General features: G+C 42.6%; 1 protein-coding gene across 1 annotated transcript in view; it reads left to right on the top strand.

Moving 5' to 3' along the window:
- Window positions 1–3,656, top strand: part of LOC119456695 (uncharacterized) — a 5,948-nt gene extending 2,292 nt beyond the window's left edge. The window contains exon 3 of the mRNA XM_049669028.1: window positions 3,468–3,656. Coding sequence (XP_049524985.1) covers window positions 3,468–3,656 — 189 coding nt within the window. The remainder of the gene's footprint in view (window positions 1–3,467) is intronic.
- Window positions 3,657–9,842: the final 6,186 nt, after the last annotated feature.

Genomic DNA, 9,842 nt, shown 5'->3' with positions numbered 1-9,842 from the left:
TAGGAATCTAGCTTGGTACCGACAGTGCCGGGCATTATGCAATGGAGCCCAGTGTTAGCCTTCACAGTACCCGCAGGCCAAGAAGCTGCGTGTAGCTGGGGTTAGAAGCCGGCAAGCAGCCATTGACTAAAACTCAGGTGTGTAGCAAGCACTTCCGCGTGAAACATTTCTGCTACGGCGTTGGGACTGCGACGTTTGGTAAGTGGCAGAAAGCACGCACTGAGAAGCTCGTCCGCCTGCGCTGCCAGGTTAATGTCATGAAGATTTGGTCTATAAACTTGTTGACGCTAGATACTGGCAAGTTCTCCAGAATGGAAAGGGAAGGGTTCGAAGTACATTAAAAAAAACCGTGGCATATGCTGATGTTAGTGTTATGCTCATGTTAGTGTTCGGTAGCACCAAACAATTAATGTGCTGGATTAACAAAAAAATAAGCAGCGGGAAATTCCTCGCTGCGAGGTCGATAAACATACAGGGTGACGCAACTTGAGAAATAACGATATTAAAACATCCAGATTTAGAAGCAAACTAACAAATTAATCGTAAGCTGCGCGATGGCACTCACGAGTGGCCGTGTAGCGTCGAAGTCCCTAGTTATAACGAAATTATTTTTTAACAGCTCTGATAGCGTCCACGCAACAGTGGTTGCTTGTGTACTGTCAAATGTTCATATGCTGCGGTCTAAAGCTCACGGCACGGTGCGAAAACGAGCTCGCAGTGAAAGCGAAACATTGTGCGCGGACATGCACGCACACCCGTAGTCCATTGCTGTGACCCCGTGCAATCGCTGCATGGAGGCTTCATTCTGAAATGCTCCATTTGCTTATACAGACAGCACACTATAAGAACATATTTTACATAGTTTGCTCTCGACGATTGCCTACTTTTCACGCAATAAACTGGTTTGGGGGACTCCATCGCGGCGACCGCGCGCAATGGAAGTTCACTGCACGGATTCAGTGAAGAGACAGTGCCTCTAAACTATTCTGCGCTTTCTGTTTCCCCAAGATTATTATTTTGACAGTGAGAAACTTCCCTCGTTTGGAGAGTACTTACAGAAATGGCCAGGAGGGCTCCTGTGTGGTGTTCTTATTGAGCGCCGACAGGGGCCATACCTATGAGGAGTGTGCCGCGTTATCCCTCACTACGCAAGCGAGGCGCTTCCGACAGATGGCGACTCCTTAAGTCCTCACCCCCAATACACCCACGCTTGCAGAACGTGCATTTATGGGAACCATATGGTTGCATTGTACTGACGATTGCAACACAACTTCCTTTGGGAGAGAGAAAGAGACAATGAGAGCGAGAGAGAGAGAGAGAAAGAATGAGAAAGAAGGAGAGATAGACAGAAAAAGAAATAGAGAAAGAGAGAGATAACCTAGCTACAACCAAGAGACACAATCAATCGGCCAGCTTCGCTGTGTCTTGAGCTTTGCGCGGCCTAGTGCAAGCTTTCGCGTTTCTTTTTTCCCTATCCCTGTGGAGTGCGGTAGTATGTAATTCTCACGGGCAAGCCAACTTATAGTCTTATGGTGTTCTGGGGAGTTTCGTCATCAAGTGAGGATAGGATTTTATTTCGATATAGCCGTCCACTTTGTTATGTATTATCACCAGAGCTTTACAATGCTGGGAAATTATTCCAGTGATAACTCGATTTAGCAAAGTTTGATAAGACCCTTTTACTACTGTAATGGCAGTGGTCGCATTGCAAGTTAGCGTGAAATATTCTGCAGTCCACCACCTTATCGCCTTTGCAGAGAGGGCATGGTGGTATCTTAAAACGACGGATGTAATGTAGTAAATCTGAAATGCTAGTCAGCACCCACTTACAGGGATAGGTGAAACGAAAAACACTAGTGTTAACGTGTTCAAATATTGTCTCGCAGTTTTGCCCAAAGGGGCAAAGCATTCACAGTGGTAGCAAAGTTTGACTTTACGGTTGAACTCCTCGGACGGTGTTCTAATCATAAGATGCAACATGTTGACGCAACAGAACGCGCAAGGCAACTTCTGCTACAAAGAAGGAACAAAGCCCTGGTAGCTACCAGGCATCTCACTAAGCTGGCAAGATGAGTGCCGCCACTGGCGTTGCAGGCATTGCACCTCGACGGTGCATGAGATGACACCGACGGCAACCTTTGGCGTTCATCAGTGCCCAAAGAAATAGTAGATAATGCTTGATTCATGTTTACTGCACAGACCAGAGCATACACAGACCAGAGGCATACACAGGAGTTTCAGCAGTAAGTTAGTCACTACATAGCGTGCGTGTGCACAGCGTTCATGCCAGCAGCGAAAAGCATACCATTGTCCTTGCTCCTCCGCAGAGGTCATTGAGCGTAGCGTTCACAGTGCGTCCACCTCGTCTCGTCGTTTTTCTAGTAAAACGCTTTCCGCATATCTAGAGACCCTCTACTTCTCCGCTCGTGATCCGCGCATGCGCTGTCAGCAGGACAGCACGACGACAGCGTGAATGCGCCTTGGGCATCTCTATAATTGCTATCTTGCTATATAGTGACATAAAGAGTTTTAAGGCCAAAATTTCTCGCACCCTTAGAAGCTTTAGCATGCCTTGTACATCCTGAATGGCATCGTGCTGGCGCTACTGCAGTGCCCATAAAGAGCATTGGCGCTGGCACCAGTAAAACTACATCACTTTCAGAACCTTAGCACCAATATTGTTTTTGCAATTTTTAATTTTCTGAGCTAAAGGATTTAAGAAAAAGGCATATGCTGTGAATGAAATGATTCATGACTGTTCTTTGCAGTTTGCAATTGGTAAAAAATTCTGAGGAATATTGCAGTCACGACCACAAAAACCTGGTCAGACCTACTTTGGTGTTTTAATAATGTAGTATTGACCTTGTGTACCGAAGCGTATACGGAACATCACGGTGACGGCAAGGATTTACCTGGAGTGTCCATATAATTGTTATCGCAATAAAACCCATGCAAACAACATTCATGAAGTTTCCCACTTCCAGATACAAAAAAGGTGACCGAACATAAAACTGGCTTAAACTTAAAAGGAAAACACTCACTTTGGTGGAATGTTCTTTTCATAATTTCATCACAGTTTGGCCAGGTGTTAAGCTATTGTCTGCAGAAATATGACAAGAATACTTGTGTAGTATCGATGTGGCTTCTCTTCTAGATGCAAATACGCCGTAAATGTCAGGAGAATGGCTTCCTGTAGCTCACTGAATTGCTTTTGGTGCCCTTGCCGAGCTGTCAATGGTCTGGCTTAACTTCAGTATGCTTGCAGTGCTCCATAATTGTTTAATTACCCTACTTTCTCAGTTGTGAAGCCTATTTTCCGTAGAGATACAAGCTGTTGTCAAAGTTATATGGTTCCATGCACAGGTGGAGGAGGAGACACTTGAGCTGGAGAAAAAGCGGGGCCCAGGAGGAGGCTGAGATCATGAAGGCTACTATGACTTCCTGAGGCTGCCACCAACTTCATGCAGCGCGAGAGAGCAGAACGGCCCCGCACAGCACAATCTTCGCAGGGCCCTTCTTCATCTCGGCCCCAGACATCATCGGGGTCCTCCTACTGCAACGGCGTTGGTGGCTTGCCCGTTGTGGGTGCGCCACTCTACACTACACAGCCGTCCTTCTACTCCTCGTCTCCTGTAGACCTCACCTGGCAAGACTGACCCGTGAGCTGACAGGGCATGGCACCGCTCCCTGGGGTGACAAAAAGTAGGCGGCAGTTTTTACATCGTAAAACGAAAAAGACTGCAGAGCAGTGTCAGCTTACTGGCTGCTCAATTCTACCAGCCGCGAGATGCGCCGAGGATAGAGGATATCTGTGAGAGTGCCCCATTCACTGCCCCCACCAAGGCTCCAGCGAACACAGTGCTAAAGGAGGTGTGCGTGGAAGGGCGATGGTGATGAAGGGGTGACATGCCTCCAGTCAAGCCCAACTATTCTACCACCACCACAACATATACACATGGTCGAAGAGGGGCTTGTGGGGATCGTGTACAGTGACTTTTCGCGTTTCAGAGACACCTGGACCGTCTCTTGAGATGCCTTCCAGTCATACCCATGCGGCCACTGTGGGAAGCATGGCCAATTCTGTGCTGCAATGGTCAGGCGAAGCAAAAATGGCAGCTTATGCGTTGACTCATCGAGTCATGGATGACTGCACGTTTCGTGCGATAACGCGTACTCTGCCTTCCTGTTTGTTTGTTTGACTGTTTGTTTGTGATGTATGTTTTGATGAGAACTAAGGCGTTTCCTTTGTGTCTCGTTTGCAGAATAAGTCTGCTAGAGTACCATTAACAGTGCTGAATAGTTCCTGAGTATGCACATTGTCCTATGGATATCGCTTCGCTGTGACCATCGTAACGTGACCATGTCAAACTGAAGAGGTTGGCAGTATGATAGAACTGTGTGGTAACATTTAGCTTAACGAAAGTATGCTGTGAAGATAGGATACTGTCTCTCAACTGTGCAATGCTGTCAGGAATCATCTGACACAAACTCTTTAATATGGAATGGTGATATAGGCATATTGATTATGCTGCAATATGGAAGCATAGTGTACACAAAATCAATGGTGAATTTTTTGTATTTATTTATTTGATGCTGCCATTTCAGCAGTTATTTTATAAAAAGGCATTACAGCGAATGTAATATTTCCTATTTTCAGAAGCATATATGCTTCATGAATATTCCTTATTTTGTTACAAAAGAATTGAATTTCAAATAGCAGATTGCCATCCCCGTGGACTTTATTTCAATATTGATTGAACATGTAAACTCTTGCTTCAAGAAGAATGCATTAACATTAGTCGATTAAGTTTGTGAAGTCAGCATTCTGCCTACAGGTTGTAGTCTGAGTGTCACAATGAAAAGGAAACTGATACTCTCTGCCCTAAAATGAGTCAGTGATATAGAAATTGGCAGAATATATTCAGGCCATTCATTCTGCTAGCCTTTGTCACTGTCATTTTTTAATCCATTGGTTTGCCTTGTTGGAAAGGATAACAGCTGAAAGCAACTATGAAATTCCATCTAAGCAGTTTGTCTATCAGTATTGTTTGAGAGAGCGGTGCCTAATATTTAAAAGCAATGACCGTAATGAAAACTTATTATTGACTGAACAATGGCTGAAGAAGCCTGTAATGTTCATTTCTGTATGATAATGCACGTGTTGTAGAGTAGAAACATCAGTTGTATTTTAACTTTTAGTCGAATATGTTCTTGCTTACTTCATGAAATTTAAAGCATACCATCAGGTGTATACATATGCATCAAATGCACCTTTTAGAGGACATTCTTAAGGTAATGGTTTGCCCTTTTTTAGGGAATACCCCTTTTTAACAATAAATCTCGTGTTGCTGAATATCTTTTTCTACTCTTGGCGAGAAATGCAAATAATGTGATCACACACATTAGTTGCCATTAGTTGCACATGTGTTGACAGTTTAAATGTGGCCTTCTGCTGAATGTAGCATTTCTTTGAAGACATGGTAACTGCTAGAATCAAATGCTAAAAAATATTATACTTTTTTCTTTGAAGTGCCGACTTTTGTTTTATGGCAATCAGGCAAATAAATGTGCAGCATGATATAATGTATGCCATATTCACCTTCCACAAACAGTCAAGCTGGGCTTTTGAGAGGACATATGGTGAGACAAGTTTCCAAGCAATGATTCTCTAATGTTGGGACTGCCAAACTCATAAGAGATGTCTGGTATAAGCCACATTTCTCCAAACCACTCTAAGTGGCTGGCACCAGGTGTACTGCGGCTCTGGGATACCACAGAAAGACTGCCTTGAGTGTGTGTAGCTATCTTGTAGCCAGTAATTTATATTAGGCATGTCAACTTTCTAACAGGAATCACACTGGGAGACTATTTCAATGAGCCATTCTAGCATAACACAAGTCGTTCGCGGGTGCGGTGATTTCTTTCCTGATGCTCTCAGAATAAACATGATATATATAAATAGCTATACATGCAGTAAATACTTATAGATGATGATGTTATGTGTCTGCTTTAGCTGGTTTTAGGCAATGCTTTCTTCCCCTGAATGCTATCAGTAGCTTGCTGCTTGAGTGGTGAGCTGTAATGGTCTGTATCAAAATATACTGTTGCCATTGTTGTGGAATGCCGTTGACATTGAGTGAAAGAATGGCATTGAAGAGGACAGCCCCTTAGTAGGCACTCTGAGCCAGTCTATTGCCAAGCTACCAATTGTCTTCTTGAGAAAGCCTGTTTACCACATGCTGCTTGTATATGCAAAATGTATTTGAATTCAAGCGGTCTGGACACGACATTGCTAACATTTCAAAAGTTGTATAAAATGTGACGATTTATATAGTTCAACAAGTTCGTTGGACTATGTTTTGGGCTGGCCAGCATTTCAAAGCTAGGTCTCGCTTCTTTTAAGTTTAATGAAGGTATCCCATTCACATTGCTTTACAGTTTGTTGCCACAGCAAAAATTTATGTTTTGAGAAATGCGAACCACGTGTATTTGCCAGAATGTTTCTTTTACTGGTTAGATCTCTCCACGTAGCCTTTTTAATAATTGTTTTCATTGCAGTCTGGTAGAATATTTTTATTTGATTTTGTAAGCCAGCACAAGCCTGAGAACACCGTTTCATTTTCTTTATGGGACACTATGTTCCATGTTATTTCTTTTGTGTATGTGCTGATAAATGTTCCTTATTTTTCATGTTTTCTTGAAAAGGCATGGTCATGTAAAGCAACATGCACTGCACTTCATTTGAAAATTTTTAACTGTAGGTATCTGTGAAGAAAAACGTCAAAGCATATTTGTGGTTGCAAAGGCTTGCAGTATGTTAACAGGATGTGTAAATATTTATTAGAGATGTAATGTGCCAGAAAAGTTGACAGTTACGAATGGCAATTTCTTCCGATCTTCATTCACAACACAGCGTTTCGGAGTGTGTATAACCAACTATTTCTTCGGCCCCTGTGAACAACTTATGTGGTTTGAAAGTTGCGTAGTGTCCAGTGGTTGCCTCCAAGTCTGCCCGTGCTATTCTTGAAAACCCTGCTTGCGTCGTTGGGCACTAGACGAACTTGCACTTGCGCACACACCTGTATTGCTTGTTTTATGCTTCCAATAAGTAAACAAAGTTCTCTTTGCAAGTGTTTATGCGTTTACTTGCGTAATTTATTTCATGTATGCACCATTGTGAAGTATGATGTATTTTACCACGGGTAGTTAGACTTTTTTTTAATGTTAGCACAGATTTAGCCTTACCTCTTTGTCACACGTGGGGCAGTCTGCAGATGGCCGACACCTCAGCGAATAGACTAAGAGAAATCATTTTGGAGGATTTGAAATTTCCACAAATGCTGCAAAGCCAAGTATGGCCATAATTTCAGTGTTCTTAAATGTAGTATGTATTAAGTATGATATTTTGAAGGAATGTGGTAATGAATAATTTTGCATATTTCTAACAAAACAGCTAATAAATACTGTCTACTTCTTCTAGGGAAGGACAAAGGTTTCATGGGGAAAAAAGTCTTGCTTTTTCCAAGGTCACAAATTGTGTAACATCAATACATTTTATTTGGGACACGATGCAGTTACTGGCTATGAAGCAAAATCACATGGCATTTTGAAATGGTTCCACTTAATTATTTTCCTGTTTTCCCGCTTCGTGTTTTCTTTCAGCCGGATAGCGTACAGAATTTCCAGCACAGTTAGCTGTGCCCTTTGGATATCAGGAAAGGCCTACCAGATGTAGTATCAGGATGTTTTATTTAAAAGTAAAAAAATTATTTAAATTTCACTCATGTTAATGTCTGCTGCACCTATATCTGCTGGTCTGTGGATATTGCAGCTTCTTTCAGGTTTGTGCAGCCAGGATCAGGATAGTGCTTATGTATTTATAGGAACTGAAAATTTTTCACAGTTTTTGCTAGGATACTTTTTTTCTTTGACATTTGAAACATGATCGCCAGGTTTCTACCTAGGCTTGTGAAAGAGTTTTAATCAGCAGGGAACATAATTTCCATCACATATCTTGTTTTTTTAAATTTATGTAGTCATCTTGAAAATATATTTCTTACACAGGTAAGTTGTTTTCAATTATTCATTAAAATTTTTCGTCTAAGGTATGCAACATTTCTAATAACACCCTTTACCTGAGCTCTCCTTGCATGCAATTCTCAACAACCCAAATGCAATAGACATGCAATCGCAGTGTTTAAAGGACAAGAATTTTCACAGCTTCCCGCATGTATAAACACAGCTTCTAAATGCATCAACTTTTGGGCATTTTGAAGGCACTGCAACAGTATTTTCCCCATAAAGTACAGTTAAACCTGCTTATAACGAACCTCCATATAACGAATTCCTGGATATAACGAAGTTTTTCTATTCCCCGCCGTTACTCCATAGAAGCACATGTATTTGAGACCTCTACGTAACGAAATGGCAGCAGGAGACCCCCTCGAAATAACGAATTTTTCCCGCCGACAACCTAGAGATTTCGACCCAAATTTTGTCATTTTTGCGCAAGCAGCCACCGGAAGCACCTTCTCCGCCGCGACGGAAAGCAAAGCGGCGGCGGCGCGCTTGGCGCGCTCAAATTCACGGCGACTGCGAGGCGAGAGGGAGCGCACGTGTGCGTGCTTGCGCGAGGCTGGCCTGCATCCCTCGACCCGGCGATCGTGCCGCCGCGGGCTTGACTTTTCCCCCTCCCTTCAAACCTGCCCATACTATAATGCCGATGTGGTAGCGCAAATTTAAGGTCTTACTTGAATCTAACGCGCACTTTTTTCCGATAAAACAGGTCCAAAAATTGCCTGCGCGTTAGAATAGAATACGACCCTAAATTTGCGCTACCATATCACCATCGGCATTTCAATATGGCCACCTCCTACGCATTTCGAGCCTAGCTCCCGTAGCTTCGACCATGTGCTGTAGTATGTGTGCTTAGGCATTAGTCTACCAATGTAGTTAAACAGCGAATGTTTGCAAGTTTATACGGCCGATAAACCTACTATCCTTACTTCATATAGCTGTCTGCTAATTTGCTGTCGCAATCGATGCTTCGCCTTTCGGGCGAAACTGGGACTTTTTGTTCATCGCAACTTTAGTGTATTGGAAGAAATCTTGAGCGATAAATGTATTTCTGTATGAAAGCATGAGGTGCGTGGTACTGTCTAGGATTTTTTTCCTCTCTTTTGGTCACAGAAAACGGGCACGCGTTAGACTCGAGTAAATACGGTAAGCGTTTTTTTTTCGCATTTTCGTGCCGAACCTGCATATAACGAAATCCTCTTTATAACGAAGTTTTCCGGGAATTTGTCAATTTCGTTATATCCAGGGTTTAACTGTAGATGCATATAAGCCGTACCATAGTGTGAGGCAAAGCAACCACGACCTTGCCAACATCAATGATAATGGAGATCCATGCATCCAATGTCTGTGCAGACTGATCAACTATAGTGAGAAAGACAAAAACTGAGGCTTACACTTTTCACAAGGAACCTGTTGTAATGTCAAAAGAACAAACGGCATATTCACTGTTACCTGCACATCACATCATGAGGTCTCTGCTGTAGTACCTGCATGCACTATGACTTAAATGCTAATCTTTGAACATCGTTTAAGTACATGAAGAGACAATTGTTTTTTTTCCTGGTGTTTCTCGAAAGCCTCATCAATCCAAACAAAAATTATGGTGTGTCCTAATGCTTTAATTGAAGCAAGGATAGTGAAGTAGGATGAGAAAACGCTGGAACTAAAAGAATCAGCGTGTCTAATTTATTTCCCAGAAGCCTCGTGAATCCAAACAATAATTATGGTGTGTCCTAACGCTTTAATTGAAGCAAGAATGGTGAAAT

Source organism: Dermacentor silvarum, chromosome 6 (genome assembly GCF_013339745.2).
Source record: "Dermacentor silvarum isolate Dsil-2018 chromosome 6, BIME_Dsil_1.4, whole genome shotgun sequence".
In the NCBI taxonomy this organism is placed as follows: domain Eukaryota; kingdom Metazoa; phylum Arthropoda; class Arachnida; order Ixodida; family Ixodidae; genus Dermacentor; species Dermacentor silvarum.
This window is presented reverse-complemented; position numbering and strand designations above follow the sequence as displayed.